A 23,780-nucleotide genomic window follows, 5' to 3' on the forward strand; every position below is an offset into this window, starting at 1 on the left:
AAAACCTCTCAAAAATCGATCCCAAAACCAGCCCCTAAATCACCTAAACCCTCCCAAAATAAACCCCCAAAATACCTCAAAAAAAACCCCAAAAATACCCCAAAAAGCTGCCAAGGAAGCAGCGCCCCAATCACCTAAACCCCCCTTAAAAACCCCAAAAAAACCCCCCCGGACCCCCCCGGACCCCCCCAAAACCCCCAAATCCCCGCGGGCCCGCGGCCGGAGCTGCATTTGGAGCGGCGCTAATTGCGGCTGCGCCTTGATGAGGCCGCTAATTGGCCGCTAATTGGCCGCGGTTATTTCTGCCCGTGCCCTTGGGGACACTGGGGGGGTCCTGGGGACACTGGGGGGGTCCTGGGGACATTTGGGGGGGGTCTGGGAATATGGGGAGGGTCTGGGAATATTTGGGGGGGGTCCTGGGGACAAGAGAGGGACAAGGGGAGGGGTCCTGGGGACATTTGGGGGGTCCTGGGGACATTTGGGGGGTCATGGGGACACCTGGGGGGGGACTGGGGACATTTCGGGGGGTCCTGGGGACATTGGGTGGGTCTGGGGGCACCTGGGGGCGCTGGGAATATGGGGGGTCCTGGGGACATTTGGGGGTCGTGGGGACATTGGGGGGTGGGGCTGGGAATATGGGGGGGGGTCCTGGGGACAAGAGAGGGACAAGGGGAGGGGTCCTGGGGACATTTGGGGGGGGTCCTGGGGACATTGGGGGGTCTAGGGACAAGGGAGGGGGGTGGGAATATTTGGGGGTCCTGGGGACATTTGGGGGGTCCTGGGGACAAAAGAAGGACACGGGGAGGGGTCTTGGGGACATTGGGTGGGTCTGGGGGCACCTGGGGGCGCTGGGAATATGGGGGGGGGGTCCTGGGGACATTTGGGGGGCTGGGAATATGGGGGGGGGTCCTGGGGACACGGGGGGTGTCCGGGGGTCCCGGGGGGTATCTGAGGATACCCGGAGGTATTTGGGGGTCCCCGGGGGGTACCTGGGGGTCCCGGGGGGTATCTGGGGGTCCCCGGGGGTATCTGGGGGTCCCGGGGGGGTATTTGGGGGTCCCGGGGGGTATCTGGGGGTCCTCGGGGGGTACCTGGGGGTCCCGGGGGTACCTGGGGGTCCCGGGGGTATCTGGGGGGTCCCGGGGGTGTTTGGGGGTCCCGGGGGGTATCTGGGGGTCCCGGGGGGTATTTGGGGGTCCCGGGGGGTATCTGGGGGTCCCCGGGGGTGTTTGGGGGTCCCGGGGGGTATCCGTGGGTCCCGGGCGGTGTCCGGGGGGTCCCGGGCGGTGTCCGGGGGTCCGGGGGGTGTCCGGGGGTCCCGGGGCTGTTCAGACCCCAGTTTCCCCCCCGGTGCCGGTGCCCAGACGAGATCAAGGTGGAGGTCCCGTGCGGGACGGACGAGCCGGCGCGGATCTGCCCCAACGGCACCAAGTGCAAGAAGTACTGGGAGGGGCCCAACTACGGCATCACGCAGTTCGACAACATCCTCTTCGCCGTGCTCACCGTCTTCCAGTGCATCACCATGGAAGGCTGGACCGACCTCCTCTACTATGTGAGCGCGGCCGCCCGGTGGCATCCTGTGCCTCCCGGTGTGCTCCTTTTCCCGCCCGGTGTCATCCGGTGCCCATTCGGTGCCTCCCGGTGCCTCCTCGTGCCCGTCTGGTGCTGTCCGGTGCCCTCCTCTCCCTGCCCGGTGTCATCCGGTGCCCGCCCGGTGCCCGCCTGGTGTCATCCGGTGCTGTCCGGTGTGCTCCTTTCCCTGCCTGATGTCATCTGGTGCCCATTCGGTGCCTCCCGGTGCCTGCCCGGTGCCCTCCTCTCCCTGCCCGGTGCCTCCTCGTGCCCGTCCGGTGCTGTCCGGTGTGCTCCTTTCCCTGCCCGGTGCCCATCCGGTACCACGTGGTGCCCATCCGGTGCTGCCCGGTGTCCCCCCGGTGCCTCCCGGTGCCCTCCTCTCCCTGCCCGGTGTCATCCGGTGCCTGCCCGCTGCTCTCCTTTCCCTGTCCGGTGCCTCCCGGTGTCATCCGGTGCTGCCTGGTGCCCGTCCAGTGCTGCTCGGTGTCCCCCTGGTGCAGTCCGGTGTGCTCCTTTCCCTGCCCGGTGCCCGCCCGGTGTCATCCGGTGCCCATCCGGTGCCTGCCCGGTGTCATCTGGTGCCTATTCGGTGCCTCCTGGTGCCTCCCGCTGCCTCCTGGTGCCCGTCCGGTACAGTCCGGTGCCCTCCTTTCCCTTCCCGGTATCATCCGGTGCCTCCCGGGGTCTGTCCAGTACCATCTGGTGCCCATCCGGTGCTGCTCGGTGTCCCACCGGTGTCATCCGGTGTGCTCCTTTTCCCGCCCGGTGTCATCCGGTGCCCATCCGGTGCCCATTCGGTGCCTCCCGGTGCCTCCTCGTGCCCGTCCGGTGCCCTCCTCTCCCTGCCCGGTGTCATCCGGTGCTGCCCGGTGCCTCCTGGTGCCCGTCCGGTGCCTCCCGGTGCCCTCCTTTCCCTGCCCGGTGCCTCTTGGTGCCTGTCCGGTGCTGTCCGGTGCTCTCCTTTCCCTGCCTGGTGTCATCCGGTGCCCATTCGGTGCCTCCCGGTGCCCTCCCGGTGCCCTCCTCTCCCTGCCCGGTGCCTTCTCGTGCCTGTCCGGTGTGCTCCTTTCCCTGCCCGGTGCCTCCCGGTGCCCATCCGGTACCACGTGGTGCCCGCCTGGTGTCATCCGGTGCCTCCCGCTGCCCTCCTTTCCCTGCCCGGTGCCCGCCCGGCGTCATCCGGTGCCCGCCCGGTGCCCGCCCGGTGCCCGCCCGGTGTGCTCCTTTCCCCGCCCGGTGTCATCCGGTGCCTCCCGGTGCCCGCCCGGTGTGCTCCTTTCCCCGCCCGGTGTCATCCGGTGCCTCCCGGTGCCCGCCCGGTGTGCTCCTTTCCCCGCCCGGTGCTGCCCGGTACCTCCCGGTGCCCATCCGGTGTGCTCCTTTCCCTTCCCGGTGTCATCCGGTGCCTCCCGGTGCCCATCCGGTACCACGTGGTGCCCATCCGGTGCTGCTCGGTGCCCCCCGGTGCCCCCCGGTGCCCCCCGGTGCCTCCTCTCCCTTCCCGGTGCCCCCCGCCCCGCTCCCCCCCCAGCTCAGGGGGAATCCCCTCCCCAGCTTGTGGGATTTCCCCCCCATCATTTCAATTTTCGGGACCCCCAATTTCTTGTCCCCCCCCCCCATTAATTTTTGGGACCCCCCCCAATTTCCCACTCCCCCCCTCCTTGCCCCCCTCGGCTCATGGGACCCCACCCCCAAATTTTGGGATCCCCCCTAATTTTGGGATCCCCCCTAATTTTGGGATCCCCTAATTTGGGACCCCCTCCCCTAATTTTGGGACCCCCCCCACCCCGATTTTTGGGACCCCCCCCCCTAATTTCCCGTGTCCGTCCCCAGAGCAACGACGCCTCAGGGAACACTTGGAACTGGCTCTACTTCATCCCCCTCATCATCATCGGCTCCTTTTTTATGCTCAACCTCGTGCTGGGGGTCCTGTCCGGGTCAGCGCCTCGGGGGGGCGGGCGGGGGTCCCGGGATTTAATTTGGGGAGGGGGTCCCGGGATTTGGGGGGGGGCTCTGGGAGGGGTTTGGGGGGGATTTGAGGAGGATTTGGGGGGGTTTTGAGGGTTATTTGGGAGGTTTTGGGGAAGATTTGGGGGGTCCTGTCCGGGTCAGCGCCTCGGGGGGGCGGTCTCGAAATTTGGGGAGGGGGTCTCGGGATTTGGGGAGGGGGTCTCGGGATTTGGGGGGCTCTGGGGGGGATTTGGGGGGGTTTTGAGGGTTATTTAGGGGGTTTCGAGGTTTTGGTGGGGGGAATTGGGGGGTCCTGAACGGGTCAGCGCCTCGGGTGGGGGGTCTCGAAATTTGGGGAGGGGGTCTCGAGATTTGGGGAGGGGGTTTTAAGGAGGATTTGGGGTGCTCAGGGGGGCTTGGGAGGCTCAGAGGTGTTTTGGGGGATTTTGAGGGGGTTTGGGGGGGCTCAGGGGGATTTGGGGGGGGATTTGGGGGGTTCAGGGGAATTTGGGGGGTTTGGGGGTCTCAGGGGGATTTGAGTGGGGGTCCCGACCTGGGCTGAATTTGGGGAGGGGTCTGCAGGGAGTTTGGCAAAGAGCGGGGGGCGCGTGGAGACCCGCCGGGCTCTGGGGGGATTTGGGGGCTCTCTGGGGAATTTGGGGGTCTCTGGGGAATTTGGGGGTCTCTGGGGAATTTGGGGGGCTCAGGGGGATTTGGGGGGGTTTTGGGGGATTTGGGGGGTCTCAGGGGGATCTGGGGGGGATTTGGGGGCTCAGGAGGGTCGCGGCCTCGGCTGAATTTGGGGAGGGGTCTGCAGGGAGTTTGCCAAAGAGTGGGAGTGGGTGGAGAACCGCTGGGATCTGGGGGTTTGGGGGGGCTCAGGGGGATTTGGGGGTCTCCGGGGGATTTGGGGGATTTGAGGGGGCTCGGGGGTCCCGGCCTGGGCTGAATTTGGGGGGGGTCTGCAGGGAGTTTGCCAAAGAGCGGGAGCGCGTGGAGAACCGCCGGGCTCAGGGGGGATTTGGGGGCTCTCTGGGGAATTTGGGGCTCTCTGGGGGATTTGGGGGTCTCTGGAGGATTTGGGGGGGCTCAGGGGGGTCCCGGCCTGGGCTGAATTTGGGGAGGGGTCTGCAGGGAGTTTGCCAAAGAGCGGGAGCGCGTGGAGAACTGCCGGGCTCAGGGGGATTTGGGGGCTCTCTGGGGAATTTGGGGGGGGTTTTGGGGGATTTGGGGGTCTCAGGGGGATCTGGGGGGATTTGGGGGCTCTCTGGGGGATTTGGGGGTCTCTGGAGGATTTGGGGGGCTCAGGGGGATTTGGGGGTCTCAGGGGGATTTGGGGGGGGCTCAGGAGGGTCGCGGCCTCGGCTGAATTTGGGGAGGGGTCTGCAGGGAGTTTGCCAAAGAGCGGGAGTGGGTGGAGAACCGCCGGGATCTGGGGGGTTTTGGGGGGGCTCAGGGGGATTTGGGGGTCTCAGGGGGATTTGGGGGGATTTGAGGGGGCTCGGGGGGTCGCGGCCTGGGCTGAATTTGGGGAGGGGTCTGCAGGGAGTTTGCCAAAGAGCGGGAGCGCGTGGAGAACCGCCGGGCGTTCCTGAAGCTGCGGCGGCAGCAGCAAATCGAGCGGGAGCTCAACGGATACATGGAGTGGATCTCCAAGGCGGGTGAGGGTCGGGACCACCCCCCCAAAAAAACAAAAAACCAAAAAAAACCCCCAAAGTTTCGAGACCCCTCCCCAACACACCCCCACCCCCATAGCCTCACCCCAAAGCTTTGCGCGCCCCCAAATCCCCCTGAAACCCCTTCCCAAAATGCTCCGAGTTCCCTCAAATCCTTCCCAAATCCCCCCTGAGCCCCCCAAAATCCCCCCCCAAACCCCCTCCAAGCCCCCCAAATCCCCTCAAAATCCCCTCCAGTGCCCCCCAAAATGCCCCCCGAGCCCCCCAAAATCTCCCCTGAGTCCCCCCAAAACCCCTCCAAATCCCCCCAAATCCCCCCAAAATCCCCCCAAATCCCCCCATAGCCCCCCAAATCTCCTCCAAGCCCCCTAGCGCCCCCCCCCAAACCCCCCCCAAATCCCCCCGAGTCCCCCAAATTCCCTCCAAATCCCTCCAAATCCCCCCCAAATCCCCCCCCAAACCCCCCTAGTGCCCCCCAAATCCCCCCCAAATCCCCCCCGAGGCCCCCCAAGCCCCCTGGGCCCCCGGTGCCCCCCAAGGCCACCCCCCAAATCCCTCCAAATCCTCTCAAAATCCCCCCAAGTCCCCCCCAAATCCCCCCGGGCCCCCCCCCCCCAGGTCCCTCCAGGTCCCCCGATCCTCCAAATCCCCCCAAGCCCTCCTGGGCCCCCGGTGCCCCCCCAAACCCCCCCCAAATCCCTCCTGGTGCCCCCCCAAACCGCCCTAGTGCCCCCCAAATCCTTCCAAATCCCCCCCAAATCCCCTCCAAATCCCCCCCAAATCCCCCGGGCCCCCCCAAATCCCCCCGAGCCCCCGAAGCCCCGCTGAGCCCCCCGCGTTCCCTCAGAAGAGGTGATCCTGGCCGAGGGACGAGCCCGAGGCCGAGCCCCGGCGCCCCTTCGATGGTAAGTGCAGCCCCCTCCCCTCCCCTCCCCCACCCCCGGGGTGACCCCCACCCCCGGGACCCCCCCGGGTGACGGCCGCCCCCCTGTGCCCCCCCCCTGCGGGAGCTCTCCGGAGGGCCACCAGCAAGAGGAGCAAGACGGACCTGCTGAGCCCCGAGGAGGGCGAGGAGCAGCTGGGGGACATCGCCAACATGGGTGGGTGACACTGGGGACATCGGGGACATCGGGGACATCGGGGACACTGGGGACATCGGGGACTGGGGACATTGGGGACACTGGGGACATTGGGGACGCCGGGACATTGGGGACATCGGGGACATTGGGGGCATTGGGGACATCGAGGGGACCAGGGGACATCCGGGGACATCGGGGACATTGGGGACATCGGGGACATTGGGGACATCGCCAACATGGGTGGGTGACACTGGGGACATTGGGGACATTGGGGGCATTGGGGACATCGGGGACATTGGGGACATCGGGGCATTGGGGACATCGGGGACATCGGGGACATCGGGGACATCGGGGACATCGGGGACATTGGGGACATCGGGGACATTGGGGACATCGCCAACATGGGTGGGTGACACTGGGGACATTGGGGACATTGGGGGCATTGGGGACATGGGGACATCGCCAACATGGGTGGGTGACATTGGGGACATTGGGGACATTGGGGGCATTGGGGACATCGGGGGCATTGGGGACATCGCCAACATGGGTGGGTGACATTGGGGACATTGGGGGCATTGGGGACATTGGGGGCATCGGGGGCAGTGGGGACATCGCCAACATGGGTGGGTGACATTGGGGACATTGGGGACATCGGGGACATCGGGGGCATTGGGGACATTGGGGACATTGGGGACATTGGGGACATTGGGGACATTGGGGACATCGGGGACATCGCCAACATGGGTGGGTGACACTGGGGACATCGGGGACATTGGGGACACTGGGGACATTGGGGACATCGGGGACATTGGGGACATCGGGGACATTGGGGACTTGGGGACATCGGGGACATCGGGGACATCGGGGACATCGCCAACATGGGTGGGTGACACTGGGGACATCGGGGACATCGGGGACATTGGGGACATTGGGGACATCGGGGACATTGGGGACATCGGGGACATCGGGGACATCGGGGGCATTGGGGACATTGGGGGCATTGGGGACATCGGGGACAGTGGGGACATTGGGGACACTGGGGACATTGGGGACATCGGGGACATCGGGGATATTGGGGACATCGCCAACATGGGTGGGTGACACTGGGGACATCGGGGACATTGGGGACACTGGGGACATTGGGGACATCGGGGACATTGGGGACATCGGGGACATTGGGGGCATTGGGGACATCGGGGGACATCGGGGACATCGGGGACATCGGGGACATCGCCAACATGGGTGGGTGACACTGGGGACATCGGGGACATCCGGGGACAGTGGGGACATTGGGGACATCGGGGACATAGGGGACATCGGGGACATCCGGGGACATCGGGGGCATTGGGGACATTGGGGGCATTGGGGACATCGGGGACATTGGGGGCATTGGGGACACTGGGGACATCGGGGACATTGGGGACAGTGGGGACATCGCCAACATGGGTGGGTGACATTGGGGACATTGGGGACATTGGGGGCATCGGGGACATCGGGGACATCGGGGACATCGCCAACATGGGTGGGTGACACTGAGGGGACATTGGGGACACCATGGGGGGGGACATCGCCAACAAACATGGGTGGGTGACAACGGGGACATTGGGGATGCCATGGGGAGATCGCCAACATGGGTGGGGGACAACAGGGGGACATTGGGGACACTGTGGGGACAGCATGGGGGGGACATCGCCAACATGGGTGGGTGACATTGGGGACACCCCAGGGTGACCCAGGGATGGTTTGTGGGCTGCTGGGTGACACGGGGACACCCCAGGGTGACACGGGGATGGTTTGGGGAATGGATGGGTGACATTGGGGACACCCCAGGGTGACACGGGGGTGGTTTGTGGGGTGCTGGGTGACACAGGGACACCCCAAGGTGACACGGGGATGGTTTGGGGAATGGATGGGTGACCCGTGGACGCCCCAGGGTGACAGCCCCGCCCTCGGCGTGCCCGCAGGCTCCCCCTTCGCCCGTGCCAGCCTCAAAAGTGCCAAGCTGGAGAACGCCTCGTTCCTGCAGCGGCGGGAGCGGCGCGTGCGCTTCCACATCCGGCGCATGGTGAAAACTCAGGCCTTCTACTGGACCGTGCTCAGTCTGGTAGCGCTCAACACCCTGTGTGTTGCTATCGTTCACTACGACCAGCCAGATTGGCTTTCCGACTTCCTCTGTGAGTCACGGGACCCCCGGGACCCCCAAAATCCGCCCCAAATTCCCCTGAGACCCCCAAATCCCCCTGAGACCCCCAAATCCCCCTGAGACCCCCAACACCCTGTGTGTTGCTATCGTTCACTACGACCAGCCAGATTGGCTTTCCGACTTCCTCTGTGAGTGACGGGACCCCCAAAATCCTCCCCAAATCCCCCTGAGACCCCCAAATCCCCCTGAGACCCCCAAATCCTCCCCAAATCCCCCTGAGACCCCCAAATCCTCCCCAAATCCCCCCCAATGCCCCCCAACACCCTGTGTGTTGCTATCGCTCACTACGAGCAGCCAGATTGGCTTTCCGACTTCCTCTGTGAGAGATGAGACCCCCGGGACCCCCAAAATCCTCCCCAAATTCCCCTGAGACCCCCAAATTCCCCTGAGACCCCCAAATCCTCCCCAAATTCCCCCGAGACCCCCCCCATATTCCCCACGACCCCCTGAGCTCCTCAGAGACCCCCAAATCCCCCCACTGGAGAAATCAAATTCCCCCCGAGACCCCCCAAATCCACCCTGAGACCCCTCAAATCACCCCAGGACCCCCCAAATCCTCCCCAAATCCCCCTGAGATCCCCCAATTCCCCCTGAGACCCCCAAAATCCTCCCCAAATCCACCCTGAGACCCCTACAGCCCCCCCAGAGCCCCCTGAACCCCTCCAGCTCCTGCGACCCCCCTCATTTTTGGGACCCCCGTTCTGGGGTTCCCCAGCCCAGGAGCCCCCCCGGGGGTCCCAGAGGGCCCCCCCTGAGCTGTGCCCCCCCCTTTGTCCCCCCCCCACCCCAGACTATGCAGAATTCATTTTCTTGGGACTCTTTATGTCCGAAATGTTTATAAAAATGTACGGGCTGGGGACGCGGCCTTACTTCCACTCGTCCTTCAACTGCTTCGACTGCGCCGTGAGTGCCGCAGGGCTTTGGGATCCCCGGGATCTGGGGTTTGGGGGGTTTGGGGTCTGGGGTTTGGGGGGTTTGGGGTCTGGGGTTTGGGGGGTTTTGGGGATTGGGATTTGGGGTTTGGGGTTTGGGGGGATTGGGGTTTGGGGTATAAAAATGTATGGGCTGGGGACGCGGCCTTGCTTCCACTGATCCTTCAACTGCGCCGTGAGTGCCGCAGGGGTTTGGGATCCCTGGGATTTGGGGTTTGGGGGGTTTGGGGTCTGGGGTTTGGGGATTTGGGGTTTGGGGTTTGGGGGATTTGGGGTTTGGGATTTGGGGGATTTGGGGTTTAGGGGGTTTGGGATTTGGGGTTTTGGGATTTGGGGGATTTGGGGTTTAGGGGGTTTGGGATTTGGGGGATTTGGGGTTTGGGGGTTTGGAATTTGGGGTCTGGGGTTTGGGGGTTTGGGGGATTTGGGTTTGGGTTGGGGGATTGGGGTTTGGGGGTTTGGGGTTGGGGTGGGGGTTTGGGGTCTGGGGTTGGGGGTGGGGATTGGGGTGGGGTGGGGTTGGGGGTTGGGGTTGGGATTTGGGATTGGGAGGGGTTGTGGGGTTGGGGGTTGGGGGATGGTTTGGGTTGGGAGGGGTTGGGGGTGGGGTTGGGGATGGGATGGGGGATGGGTTTGGTGGGGATTGGTTGGATTGGGGGATTTGGGGTTGGGGGTTGGGGTTTGGGATGGGATGGGGATTGGGATGGGGGTTTGGGGATTGGGGTTTGGGGATTTGGGGTCTGCGGTTGGGGGATTTGGGGTTTGGGATTTGGGTGGGGATTGGGGTTTGGGATATAAAATAGGTGGGGGATCCTTCAACTGCGCGTGAGGGGTTAGGAGGATTGGGGTTTGGGATTTGGGGGATTTGGGGGATTTGGGGTTTGGGATGGGGTTTGGGGTTGGGGGGGGTATATATAATCTTCAAGAGTGGGGGTGGGGTTTGGGTGGGGTTGGGGTTGGGGGGGTTTGGGGGATTGGGATTTGGTGGGGTTTGGGTTGGGATGGGGTGGGATTTGGGGGATTTGGGGTTGGGGGTTTGGGATGGGGATTGGGGTTTGGGGTGGGATTGGGGTGGGGGTTTGGGGTTGGGGGTTTGGGGGATTTGGGGTTTTGGGGGATTTGGGGTTTGGGGTTTGGGGGTTTGGGGGGGGTTTTGGGGTTTGGGGGATTTGGGGTTTGGGGGATTTGGGGTTTGGGGGTTTGGGGTGGGGATTTGGGATTTGGGGATTGGGGTTTGGGATTTGGGGTCTGGGTGGGGGTTTGGGGTTGGGGTTTGGGGTTTGGGGGATTTGGGGTTTGGGGGTTTGGGGTTTGGGGGATTTGGGATTTGGGGGATTTGGGATTTGGGGTCTGGGGGTTTGGGGGGATTTGGGGTTTGGGATTTGGGGGATTTGGGGTTTGGGGGGTTTGGGGTTTGGGGGATTTGGGATTTGGGGGATTTGGGATTTGGGGTCTGGGGTTTGGGGGATTTGGGGTTTGGGGGATTTGGGGTCTGCGGTTTGGGGGATTTGGGGTTTGGGATTTGGGGGGTTTGGGGATTTGGGGTTTGGGATATAAAATGCGGGGGGGGGGCCGCGGCTTTCACTGATCCTTCAACTGGCCCGTGAGGACTTGGGGGCTTTGGGATCCATGGGATCTGGGATTTGGGGGATTTGGGATTTGGGGGATTTGGGGGATTTGGGGTTTGGGGGATTTGGGGTTTGGGATTTGGGGGTTTGGGGTTTGGGATATAAAAATGTACGGGCTGGGGACGCGGCCTTGCTTCCACTCGTCCTTCAACTGCGCCGTGAGTGCCGCAGGGCTTTGGGATCCGTGGGATCCATGGGATGGGATCTGGGATCTGCTACGGGATCTGGGACAGGATGGGATGGGATTTGGGATCCAGGATGGGATCTGGGATCTGCTATGGGATGGTATTTGGGATCTGGGATGAGATTTGGGATCCGGGATGGGATCTGGGATGGGATCTGGGATGGGATTTGGGATCCCGGAGGTGATGGGATGAGATTCGAGATCCATGGGATGTGATCTGGGATCTGGGATGAGATTTGGGATCCGGGATGGGATCTGGGATGGGATCTGGGATGGGATTTGGGATCCCGGAGGTGATGGGATGAGATTCGAGATCCATGGGATGTGATCTGGGATCTGGGATGAGATTTGGGATCCGGGATGGGGTCCGGGAGGCAATGGGATGAGATTTGGGATTTGGGATCCATGGGATGTGATCTGGGATGGGATTTGGTATCTGGGATGGGATTTGGGATCCGGGATGGGTTTTGGGACCCAGGATGGGATCTGGGATGGGATCTGGGATCTGGGATGGGATTTGGGATCTGGGATGGGTTTTGGGATGGGATTTGGGATCCGGGATGGGATCCGGGATGGGATTTGGGACCCAGGATGGGATCTGGGATGGGATCTGGGATCTGGGATGGGATTTGGGATCCGGGATGACATTTGTGATCTGGGATGGGATTTGGGATCTGGGATGGGTTTTGGGATGAGATTTGGGATCCGGGATGACATTTGTGATCTGGGATGGGATTTGGGATCCGGGGGGATGGGATCCGGGATGGGATCCGGGAGGGGTTTTGGGATCCGGGATGGGATCCGGGCTCCAGGCGGCTCCAGGATCCCCCGTCCCACCATCCCCGCCCCCAGGTTATCATCGGCAGCATCTTCGAGGTGATCTGGGCCGTTGTGAAGCCGGGAACTTCCTTTGGGATCAGCGTGCTGCGAGCTCTCAGGTTACTGCGCATCTTCAAAGTCACCAAGTGAGCCCCGCCGGCCCCCGTGTCCCTGTGTGTCCCTGTGTGTCCCTGTGTGTCCCCCGTGTCCCTGTGTGTCCCTGTGTGTCCCTGTGTGTCCCCCACATCCCTCATGTCCCCCCATGTCCCCCCTGTGTGTCCCCCTGACGTCCTCTCGTGTCCCCCTGTGTGTCCCCCACATCTCTGATGTCCCCTCGTGTCCCCTGTGTGTCCCCCTGTGTCTCCTCATGTCCCCCATGTCCCCTGTGTGTCCCCTCATGTCCCCTGCATGTCCTCCCACGTCCCTCATGTCCCCCTGTGTCCCCTGTGTGTCCCCCACGTCCCTGATGTCCCCCTGTGTCCCCCTGATGTCCCCCGTGTCCCCTGTGTGTCCCTGATGTCCCCCGTGTCCCCTCGTGTCCCCTGTGTGTCCCCTGTGTGTCCCCATGTCCCCCACATCCCTCATGTCCCCAGTGTCCCTGTTGTCCCCTCGATGTCCTCGTTGTCCCCCCAGTGTCCCCACAGCCCTTGGCTGTCCCCTCACATCCCCTGTGTCCCCCCAGTGTCCCCCCACGTCCCTCGCGTCCCCCCGATGTCCCCGGTGTCCCCCCGGTGTCCCCACAGCCCCCGGCTGTCCCCGCAGGTACTGGGCTTCCCTGCGGAACCTGGTGGTGTCCCTGCTCAACTCCATGAAATCCATCATCAGCCTCCTCTTCCTCCTCTTCCTCTTCATCGTCGTCTTCGCCCTTTTGGGGATGCAGCTCTTCGGGGGACAGTGAGTGACCCCCAAACCAGAGCATAGGGACCCCCGCCATGTCCCCCCACATTTGGGGGGGGGGGTCTCTATGCCCTCCCTTGTGCCCCCCTGCTTTTTTGGGGGGGGGGGCACCTGCTGCAGGTGGGGCTCCCACCGCTGCCCCCCCCCCTCCCCAAACTCCCCCCAACCCCCCCCCGCCCACCCCCACCAGGTTCAATTTTGACGACGGGACCCCTCCCACCAATTTCGACACTTTCCCAGCAGCAATAATGACGGTGTTCCAGGTACGCCCCTTCCCAGGTGGGTGGGTGGGGGTCTCTCCAGCTTGGGGAGGGGTCCCCGCTGCCCCCCCCAGGGCTGCTCTGTTCCTCCCTTTCCCCCCTTTCCCCCCCAGATCCTGACGGGAGAAGATTGGAACGCGGTGATGTACGACGGCATCAAATCTCAGGGCGGCGTCAAGGGCGGCATGGTCTTCTCCGTCTACTTCATCGTCCTCACCCTCTTTGGCAATTGTATCCTGGGGGGTCCCGGGGGTCCTGGGGGGGGGCTCGGGGAGGTCCTGGCCCCCGTTTTGCCTTGACTCGAGCCCCAGACACGCTCCTGAACGTCTTCTTGGCCATCGCCGTGGACAACTTGGCCAATGCGCAGGAGCTCACCAAGGTTGGGGGGCTGAGGGGGTTTTGGGGGGTTCTGGGGGGGGTTTTGGGGGTCTGGGGAGGTTTCAGGGGGTCTGGGGGGCTCAGAGCCAGGCTGGACGTGGCGCTGGGGCTGTGCAGGACGAGCAGGAGGAGGAGGAAGCCGCCAACCAGAAGCTGGCGCTGCAGAAGGCCAAGGAGGTGGCTGAGGTCAGCCCGCTGTCCGCAGCCAACATGTCGGTGACCATGTGAGTGTCCCCAGCCCGCCGGGATCGCCCCGGCTGTGTCCTGGCGTCCAAAAATCCCCAAAGCCATCCCAGAGCCAGGCTGGACCCACCTGGGCTCTGTCCTCGGGTCCATCCTGAATCCTTCCTCAGCGGCATGCCCGGATCCACCCCGGCTCCATGCCGGCTCCATGCCGGCTTCTTCCTCAGCTGCATCTCAGCTCCATCTCCAGCTCCATCCTGGCTCCTTCCCTGGCTCCATCCTGGCTCCATCCTGGCTTCTCCATCCTGAGCTCCATCCTGGCTCCATCCTGAGCTCCATCCTGGCTCCATCCTGAGCTCCATCCCGGGTCCTTCCCTGGCTCCATCCTGAGCTCCATCCTGGCTCCATCCTGAGCTCCATCCTGAGCTCCATCCTGGCTCCTTCCCCGGCTCCATCCTGAGCTCCATCCCGGGTCCTTCCCTGGCTCCATCCTGAGCTCCATCCTGGCTCCATCCTGAGCTCCATCCTGGCTCCATCCTGGCCCCTTCCCCGGCTCCATCCTGAGCTCCATCCTGGCTCCATCCTGAGCTCCATGCGTGGATCAATCTTGGCTCCATCCCAGATCCATCTGCCGATCCATCTCAGCTCCATGCGCGGATTGATCTCTGCTCCATCCCATCCCCAGCCTCGCCTCCATCCCGGTTCTGCCCCAGCTCCATCCCGGATCTACCCCAGCCCCATCCCGGTTCTACCCCAGCTCCATCCCGGATCTACCCCAGCCCCATCCTGGTTCTACCCCAGCTCCATCCCAGATCTACCCCAGCTCCATCCTGGTTCTACCCCAGCTCCATCCCGGTTCTACCCCAGCTCCATCCTGGTTCTACCCCAGCTCCATCCCGGATCTACCCAGCTCCATCCTGGTTCTACCCCAGCTCCATCCCATCCGGATCTACCCCAGCTCCATCCCAGCTCCATCCCAGATCTACCCCAGCTCCATCCCAGCTCCATCCTGGTTCTACCCCAGCTCCATCCCATCTCGGATCTACCCCAGCTCCATCCCATTCCTGCCCTCTCCCCCACCCCACCCTCACCCCAACCCCACCCTCACCCCAACCCCCCGCCCCCAATCCCACCCCTCGGGACCCCCCGCGCCCCGCAGGAAGGAGCAGCAGAAGAACCAGAAATCCTCCAAGTCGGTGTGGGAGCAGCGCACGAGCGAGCTGCGCAAGCAGAACCTGCTGGCGAGCCGCGAGGCGCTCTACAGCGAGCTGGACCCCGAGGAGCGCTGGAAGGTTCCCTACGCTCGCCACCTGCGCCCGGACATGAAGACGCACCTGGACCGGCCGCTGGTGGTGGACCCGCAGGAGAACCGCAACAACAACACCAACAAGACGCGGCCCGGGGAGCCGCCGCTGGCGCCGCTCCGCGCCGAGGAGCTGCGGCGGCAGCAGCGCTACCCCGAGCACGGCCCGCGGCCCCCGGAGCCATCGGCGGCACCTCCCGGCGGCCGCCGGCCCTGCAGCGGCAGCCGCGAAGCGGAGCGGGAGCCCAGCCAGGAGCGCGGCGGCGGCGGCGGCTACGGGGACAGCGAGCGGCCCAAGGGGCGGCACCGGAGCCGCGAGGGACGCGCGGGGTCCCCGCCCGAACGGGAGCACCGGAGGCACCGCGGGCACCGCAGAGGAGCCGAGGAGGGAGACGAGGGAGGGAGGATCCCCGCCGAGCGGCGGCCGCGGCACCGGGACGGCGGCAGAGCGCCGAGGGCGGAGGGAGACGGCGAGCGCGGCGACGGCGAGCGGCGGCGGCGGCACCGGCACGGGGCGGCTCCCCCCGGCTACGACGGAGAGGGCAGGAGGGACGAGCGGGAGCGGCGGCACCGCCGGAGGAGGTGAGGGGGGCGGGAGGGAACGGACAGAGACACCCCGGGACCCCCGGGACACCCAGAGCCCCCCAGGACCCCCCAGAACCCACCCAGGACCCCTCAGGACTCTCCAGAGCCCCCCAGAGCCCCTCCAGAACCCACCCAGAGCCCCCCAGGACCCCCCAGAACCCACCCGGGACCCCCCAGGACCCCCCAGAGCCCCCCAGGACGCACCCAGAACCCACCCAGGACCCCCCAGGACCCCCCAGAGCCCCTCAGGACTCCAGAGCTCCCTCAGAAACCCCCAGAACTCCATGACTCCCCCCACCAGGAGCCCCCAGAACCTCCTCCAGAACCTCAGAGCCCCCTCCAGAACCCAGGAGCCCCAGAGCCCCTCCAGAACCCCCCCAAGGACCCCCCCCAGAACCCCCCAGGACCCCCCCCCAGGATCACCAGGGTGAACCGAGAGATCCGAGAGCATCTCTAAGGGGGGGGGGGGGTTCTGGGGGTGGTCCCTGAAGCCCCCTTTGTGCGCAGGGAGCCGCAGCCCCCCCCGGCCCCGCCGGGCCCCACGCTCTCCACCACGCGGCCCATCCAGCAGGATTTGGGGCGCCGGGGGGGGGACCCCGCTCCCGCCGTGGCCGAGGACATCGACAACATGAGGAACAACAACAAGCTGGCCACGACCACCGCCGCCGACCCCCCCCCCGCGCCGCCCCCTCCTCATCCCACCGCCGCCACCACCGTGGGCAACCACGCCCCCTGCCCGCCGCCCCCAGCGCCCCCCGCCGCCCCCCCCCACAACAGCTTGGGGGGCTCCTCCAAGCCCCCCAACAACCCCGCCAAGGCTGGGGGGGGCAGGCCCGAGCACACGGCCGTGGACATCCCCCCCCCCTTCCCGCCGCCCCCCAGCAACGCCCTGGTCCAAGGTACGGGGGGGTTTGGGGGGGGTCCTGGAGGGGTCCTGGGGGGCGTTTGGGGGGTCCTGGGGGGGGTCTGGGGGGGTCCTGGAGGGTCTGGGGGTGTTTGGGGGGGTCTGGGGGGGTCCTGGGGGGCGTTTGGAGGGTCCTGGAGGGGTCTGGGGGGGTCCTGGAGGGTGTTTGGGGGGGTCTGGGGGGTCGGGGTGGGTCCTGGGGGGCGTTTGAGGGGGTCTGGGGGTCCTGGAGGGGTCTGGGGGGTCCTGGAGGGGTCTGGGGGGTCCTGGGGGGTGTTTGAGGGGGTCTGGGGGGGTCTGGGGGGGTCCTGGGGGGGGTCTGGGAGGGTCAAGGTGGGGTGGGGGTTCAGTGAGATTTGGGGGGCGGGGGAGGTTTTGGGGGATTTGGGGGGGTCCGAGAGGGTCTGGGGGGGTCTGGGATGTGCGGGGAGCCCGGGGGGGGGTTAGGGGTTCAGGGGTATTTGGGGGCTCAGGGGGATTTGGGGTCTCGGGGGGGGATTTGGGGGCTCCTGGGTGGGTGGGGGGGGTCCCTAATACCCCCCGCCCCAAAAATCCCGCAGTGAACAGGAACGCCAACCCCGAGCCGCTGCCCCGCAAGGAGGAGGAGGAGGAGAAGAAGGAGGAGGAAGGCGAGGGGCAGGATGAGAACGGCCCCAAGCCCATGGTGCCCTACAGCTCCATGTTCATCCTGTCCACCACCAACCCGTGAGCGCCCCCCGCCTTTTGGGGGGTCCCGGGGGGGTTCCGGGGGTCCCTGGGGTTTTGGGGGTCCCTGGGGGGGTCTGACCCCTCCCCATGCCCCGGGCAGGTTCCAGCGGCTGTGCCATTACAGGGGAGGGGGTCCCAAGGCTGTCCCGTGGTTCTGGGAGATTTTGGGGGGTCCCGGGGGGGTTTTGGGGGTCCCTGAGGGGGCTGGGGGGGGGTCTCACCCCTCCCCATGCCCCCCCCGGCCCGGGCAGGTTCCGGCGGCTGTGCCATTACAGGGGAGGGGGTCCCAAGGCTGTCCCAGGGCTGTCCCGTGGTTCTGGGAGATTTTGGGGGTCCCGGGGGGGTTTTGGGGGTCCCGGGGTCTCCCTTTGGGTCCCGCAGTTTTGGGGGTCCCTAGGGGTGGTCTCACCCCTCCCCATGCCCCAAGCAGGTTCCGGCGGCTGTGCCATTACAGGGGGGGGGTCCCAGGGCTGTCCCGTGGTTCTGGGAGATTTTGGGGGTCCCCGCGGTTTTGGGGGTCCCTGGGGGGGGTCTCACCTCTCCCCAAGCCCCAGGTTCTGGCTGCTGTGCCATTACAGGGAGGGAGTCCCAGGGCTGTCCCGTGGTTCTGGGAGATTTTGGGGGGGTTCCGGGGGAGTTTTGGGGGTCCCTGGGGGGAGGTCGGGGGTCTCACCCCTCCCCTGTGCCCCCCACCCCCGGCCCGGGCAGGTTCCGGCGGCTGTGCCATTACAGGGGAGGGGGTCCCAGGGCTGTCCCGTGGTTCTGGGAGATTTTGGGGGGTCCCGCGGTTTTGGGGGTCCCCGCGGTTTTGGGGGTCCCTGGGGGGGGGTCTCACCCCTCCCCGTGCCCCCCGGCCCGGGCAGGTTCCGGCGGCTGTGCCATTACATCGTGAACCTGCGCTACTTCGAGATGTGCATCCTCATGGTGATCGCCATGAGCAGCATGGCGCTGGCGGCCGAGGACCCCGTGCAGCCCAACGCGCCCCGCAACAACGTGAGAGAGACCCCTTCCCTAATTAACACTGACCGAGACCCTCCCCAAATTAACACTGACCCGCAACAACGTGAGAGAGACCCCTTCCCTAATTACTGACCGAGACCCCTCCCCAAATTAACACTGACCCGCAACAACGTGAGAGAGACCCCTCCCCAAATTACTGACCGAGACCCCTCCCGTAATTAACACTGACCCGCAACAACGTGAGAGAGACCCCTCCCCTAATTAACACTGACCGAGACCCCTCCCCAAATTAACACTGACCCGCAACAACGTGAGAGAGACCCCTCCCCTAATTAACACTGACCGAGACCCCTCCCCAAATTAACACTGACCCGCAACAACGTGAGAGAGACCCCTCCCCTAATTACTGACCGAGACCCCTTCCCTAATTAACACTGACCGAGACCCCTCCCCAAATTAACACTGACCCGCAACAATGTGAGAGAGACCCCTCCCCTAATTAACACTGACCGAGACCCCTCCCCTAATTACTGACCGAGACCCCTCCCCTAATTAACACTGACCCGCAACAACGTGAGAGAGACCCCTCCCCAAATTAACACTGACCGAGACCCCTCCCCAAATTAACACTGACCCGCAACAACGTGAGAGAGACCCCTCCCCAAATTACTGACCGAGACCCTCCCCTAATTAACACTGACCACGCAACAACGTGAGAGAGACCCCCCAATTACTGACCGAGACCCCTCCCCAAATTAACACTGACCGAGACCCCTCCCCAAATTAACACTGACCCGCAACAACGTGAGAGAGACCCCTCCCCTAATTAACACTGACCGAGACCCCTCCCAAATTAACACTGACCCGCAACAACGTGAGAGAGACCCCTCCCCTAATTAACACTGACCGAGACCCCTCCCCAAATTAATACTGACCCGCAACAACGTGAGAGAGACCCCTCCCCTAATTACTGACCGAGACCCCTCCCCTAATTAACACTGACCGAGACCCCTCCCCAAATTAACACTGACCCGCAACAATGTGAGAGAGACCCCTCCCCTAATTACTGACCGAGACCCCTCCCCAAATTAACACTGACCCCGCAACAACGTGAGAGAGACCCCTCCCCAAATTAACACTGACCCTGCAACAGTGCGAGAGACCCCTCCCCTAATTACTGACCGAGACCCCTCCCCTAATTAACACTGACCCGCAACAACGTGAGAGAGACCCTCCCTAATTAACACTGACCGAGACCCTCCCTAATTAACACTGACCGAGAACAACGCGAGAGAGACCCTCCCCTAATAACTGAGCGAGACCCTCCCCAAATTAACACTGACCCTGCAACAATGCGAGAGACCCCTCCCCTATTACTGACCGAGACCCCTCCCCAAATTACTGACCGAGACCCCTCCCCAAATTAACACTGACCGCAACAATGTGAGAGGCCCTCCCTAATTAACACCGAGACCCTCCCCAAATGTAACACCCTCCCCAAATTGCGGAGAGAGCCCCTCCCCAAATTAACACTGACCCTGCAACAATGCGCAGACGCCCTCCTAATTACTGACCGGGGCCCCTCCCTAAGATGGTGACCTCAACAACGTAGAGGGAGGGCCTCTAATTAACACTGACCGAGACCCCCCCTAATTAACAGTGACCTGGGGCTGGTGCTCCAGAGCCTCCCTACTTCGTGACCTGTGGAACCCTCCCCAAATTACACTGACCTGGTCGCAACAACGTGAGAGGTGACCGTGGGCGGGTGGAACACCTGCCCAGGACCCCCCCCCAAATTACACACTGACCATAACAATGTGAGAGAGTGTCCCCTCCCCTAATGTACTGACCGAGACCCTCCCAAATTAACACTGACCCCGCAACAACGTGAAGAGAGACCCTCCCCTGAGTAACGGGCCAGAGGCCCTCCCCAAATTTCTGACAGAGACCTCCCAATACTGAGCAAGGACCCTCCCAAGCATTAGTGACAGAGACCCTCCCCAGATTGCGGACCGAGACCTCCCTAAAGTAAAGTCGAGACCTCCCCAGATTAAGCGAGACCCTGAATTACTGCCACATGTCTGAGTGTCTAACATTACGTGTACGGGTTGTTCACCTTGAGTAAAGTGTGGTATCAAGGTGCTGGAGGGCGTGTGAGGGGGGGGCGCCCAGACCCCTATTCACCACCCCGCGCAGATGGTGGACCTGGGGCTGGTGCTCCACCAAGGCTCCTACTTCCGGGACCTGTGGAACATTCTGGATTTGAAGTCTGGCAGCCTGAGTGTCTGAGCTTCCTGCGTGGTGACGAGGGTGGGGTGGGTAAGGTGGGAGCACCCGAGGACGCCCACCCAGGGTAAAGCACTCTGATGTAAAGTTTGAGCATTTGTCCGTGTCTGATCATCCTGTGCCGTAAGTGTGAGCATCCCTGTGTAAGGAGAATCTGTGAGTAAGGTCGAAGCCTCTGAGTAAAGGGGGAGAATCCTCTGAGTAAAGGGGGAGAATCCTCTGAGTAAAGGCTGAGCATCCCCTGAGTGTCTGATCATCCCCTGAGTAAAGTCTGAGCATCCTGTGAGTAAAGTCTGATCATCCTGTGAGTGAAGTCTGAGCATGTCCTGAGTGTATGATCATCCTGTGAGTAAAGTCTGAGCATCCTGTGAGTAAAGTTTGATCATCCTGTGAGTAAAGTCTGAGCATCCCCTGAGTATCTGATCATCCCCTGAGTGTCTGAGCATCTCCTGAGTAAAGTCTGAGCATCCCCTTGGTAAAGTCTGATCATCCCCTGAGTGTCTGAGCATCCTGTGAGTAAAGCCTGATCATCCTGTGAGTGAAGTCTGAGCATGTCCTGAGTGTCTGAGCATCTCCTGAGTAAAGTCTCAGCATCCTGTGAGTAAAGTCTGAGCATCCTGTGAGTGTCTGATCATCCCCTGAGTAAAGTCTGAGCATTCCCTGAGTAAAGTCTGAGCATCTTGTGAGTAAAGTCTGAGCATTCCTGAGTAAAGTCTGAGCATCCTGTGAGTAAAGTCTGAGCATGTCCTGAGTAGCTCTGTCTGACCGTGCCTTGTCTCTCCGCTTCCTCCGCCTCCTCCGCCGCAGGAGCAGCTCACGGTAAATCCTTCAGCCTCGCTCCGTCCGTCCGTCCGTCCGTCCATCCTCATCCTCTCCTCTTCCTTGCGCTTCCCCCTCCCCAAATTCCCACCCCTGAGCCCCCACCCCCAAAAAATAGAGAAACCTCCTCAGGCCAAAAATGGGGGGGGGGGGGGGGGGATGGGACCGCCGGGGTTTTTGGGGGGGGTGGGGGGTCGCAGCAGGGGGTGGGGAGGGGTCACAGCAGGGGTCTCACGCCCCCCCGTTCGCCCCCTCCCCAGCGGCAGCAGCAAAGGGAAGGACATCAACACCATCAAGTCCCTGCGCGTGCTGCGCGTGCTGCGGCCGCTCAAGACCATCAAGAGGCTGCCCAAGCTCAAGGTGGGCTCTGGGGGGCTCGGGGGGGGGATGGAATTTTGGGGAGGTGGGAGGTGGGGGGGCCCTGGTGGGGATTTAAAAAAATTCCTTGTGGGGGGATTATATAATTAATATATAATGTGTAACATGTAATGTAAACATGTGGTATATACTATATACTGTATAATATATATAATATACAATATATAATATATAATTTATAACATATTATATATTTATACAATATACAATATTGTATATATATATAGATATATAATATGCAATATATATTATAGATAATATATATAATATATAGTATATAATATATAATATAATATATAATATATAATATAAAATATATAATATATAGTATATATTATATAATATATAATATACTATATATAATATAGTATATGCAATATATGATATATATATATAATATATAATATATTATATATTATATATGATATATAATATATATATATAATATACGATATATAATATATAATATGCAATGTATAATATATGATATAATATATGGTATATAATATAATATATGCAATATAAAGTATATTATATATAATTTATAATAGAAAATATGATATCTATTATATTATATATATAATATGCGATATATTATATATTATATGTAATATATGTAATATATTATATATATATTATATATATATATACATGATATATTAATATATATACATACTATAATATAATATACTATGATATAATGTAATATAATATAATATAATATAATATAATGTAATATAATATAATATAATATAATATAATATAATATAATATAATATATATAATACAATACAATATAATATAATATAATATGTAATATAATACAATGTAATTTAATAAATTCAGTGTAATATAACACAACGTAATATAATAAATCCAACGTGACATAACACAGTGTAATCTAATCAATAGAACACAACACAGCACAACAAAATCAACACGATATAATGCCACGTATCCCCCGCAGGCCGTGTTCGACTGCGTGGTCAACTCCCTCAAGAACGTCCTCAACATCCTCATCGTCTACATGCTCTTCATGTTCATCTTCGCCGTGGTGGCCGTGCAGCTCTTCAAGGGCAAGTTCTTCTACTGCACCGACGAGTCCAAGGAGTTCGAGAAGGACTGCAGGTACAGCCCGGCCAGGTGGGACCCCCGCGGCCCCTCCCCGGCCCTCTCCCACCTCGCCTCGCCCTGTCCCGGCCCAGGGGGGAGTACCTGGTCTACGAGAAGGACAACGAGGTGAAGGCGCAGAAGCGCGAGTGGAAGAAGTACGAGTTCCACTACGACAACGTGCTCTGGGCGCTGCTGACGCTGTTCACCGTCTCCACCGGGGAGGGGTGGCCGCAGTGAGCATGGGGGGCTCTGGGGGGGCTCTGGGGGTGTTTTGGGGGGGTTTTGGGGGTGTTTTGGGGGGTTTGGGGGTCACGGGGACAGAGGGACCCCCATGTGCTCTGGGCGCTGCTGACGCTGTTCACCGTCTCCACCGGGGAGGGGTGGCCGCAGTGAGCATGGGGGGCTCTGGGGGGGTTTTGGGGGTGTTTTGGGGGGGTTTTGGGGGTTTTGGGGGTTTTGGGGGGGTTTTGGGGGGGTAGAGGGACCCCCCCAGCAGCAAACCGAACCTGGCACGGCGCCTGATGTAAGCACAGTGTCACCCTGGTGTCACCTGGGTGCCCAGTGCCACCCCAGCACATGCCCTGCTATAAGCGCAGTGTCACCCCAGTGCCACCTGGTGTAATAAGCCCGGTGCCACCTCGGTGTCAGCTGGTATAAGCCCAGTGTCACCTGGTGTCATCCCAGTGTCACCCGGGTACCCAGTGCCACCCCAGCGTGTCCCCCACTTAAGTCCCAGTGCCACCCCAGTGCCACCCGGTGTAATCCCAGTGCCACCCGGTGTAATCCTAGTGCCACCCCAGTGTCACCTGCCTACCCAGTGCCACTCCAGTGCCACCCCAGTGTCCCCCAGGTACCCAGTGCCACCTCAGCACATCCCCAGTGCCACCCCAGTGCCACCCCAGTGTCCCCCGGGTACCCAGTGCCACCCCAGCACATCCCCAGTGCCACCCCAGTGCCACC

At 61.8% G+C, this 23,780-nt stretch overlaps 1 protein-coding gene across 1 annotated transcript in view; it reads left to right on the top strand.

Annotated features, from left to right (window-relative positions):
• Window positions 1-1,364: 1,364 nt before the first annotated feature.
• Window positions 1,365-23,780, top strand: part of LOC115916019 (voltage-dependent P/Q-type calcium channel subunit alpha-1A-like) — a gene marked incomplete at its 5' end in the record, with an annotated part of 41,535 nt that continues 19,119 nt past the window's right edge. The window contains 23 exon segments of the mRNA XM_030969726.1: window positions 1,365-1,552; window positions 3,409-3,512; window positions 5,071-5,186; window positions 6,049-6,068; window positions 6,070-6,106; window positions 6,212-6,301; window positions 8,245-8,454; window positions 9,274-9,386; window positions 12,080-12,192; window positions 12,809-12,940; window positions 13,134-13,206; window positions 13,317-13,434; window positions 13,515-13,582; window positions 13,699-13,805; window positions 14,924-15,649; window positions 16,160-16,551; window positions 17,117-17,261; window positions 18,128-18,257; window positions 20,421-20,491; window positions 21,318-21,329; window positions 21,590-21,689; window positions 22,675-22,835; window positions 22,913-23,053. Of these exon segments, the coding sequence (XP_030825586.1) occupies window positions 1,365-1,552; window positions 3,409-3,512; window positions 5,071-5,186; window positions 6,049-6,068; window positions 6,070-6,106; window positions 6,212-6,301; window positions 8,245-8,454; window positions 9,274-9,386; window positions 12,080-12,192; window positions 12,809-12,940; window positions 13,134-13,206; window positions 13,317-13,434; window positions 13,515-13,582; window positions 13,699-13,805; window positions 14,924-15,649; window positions 16,160-16,551; window positions 17,117-17,261; window positions 18,128-18,257; window positions 20,421-20,491; window positions 21,318-21,329; window positions 21,590-21,689; window positions 22,675-22,835; window positions 22,913-23,053 (3,367 nt within the window).

This window comes from Camarhynchus parvulus, unplaced genomic scaffold (assembly GCF_901933205.1).
Source record: "Camarhynchus parvulus unplaced genomic scaffold, STF_HiC, whole genome shotgun sequence".
In the NCBI taxonomy this organism is placed as follows: domain Eukaryota; kingdom Metazoa; phylum Chordata; class Aves; order Passeriformes; family Thraupidae; genus Camarhynchus; species Camarhynchus parvulus.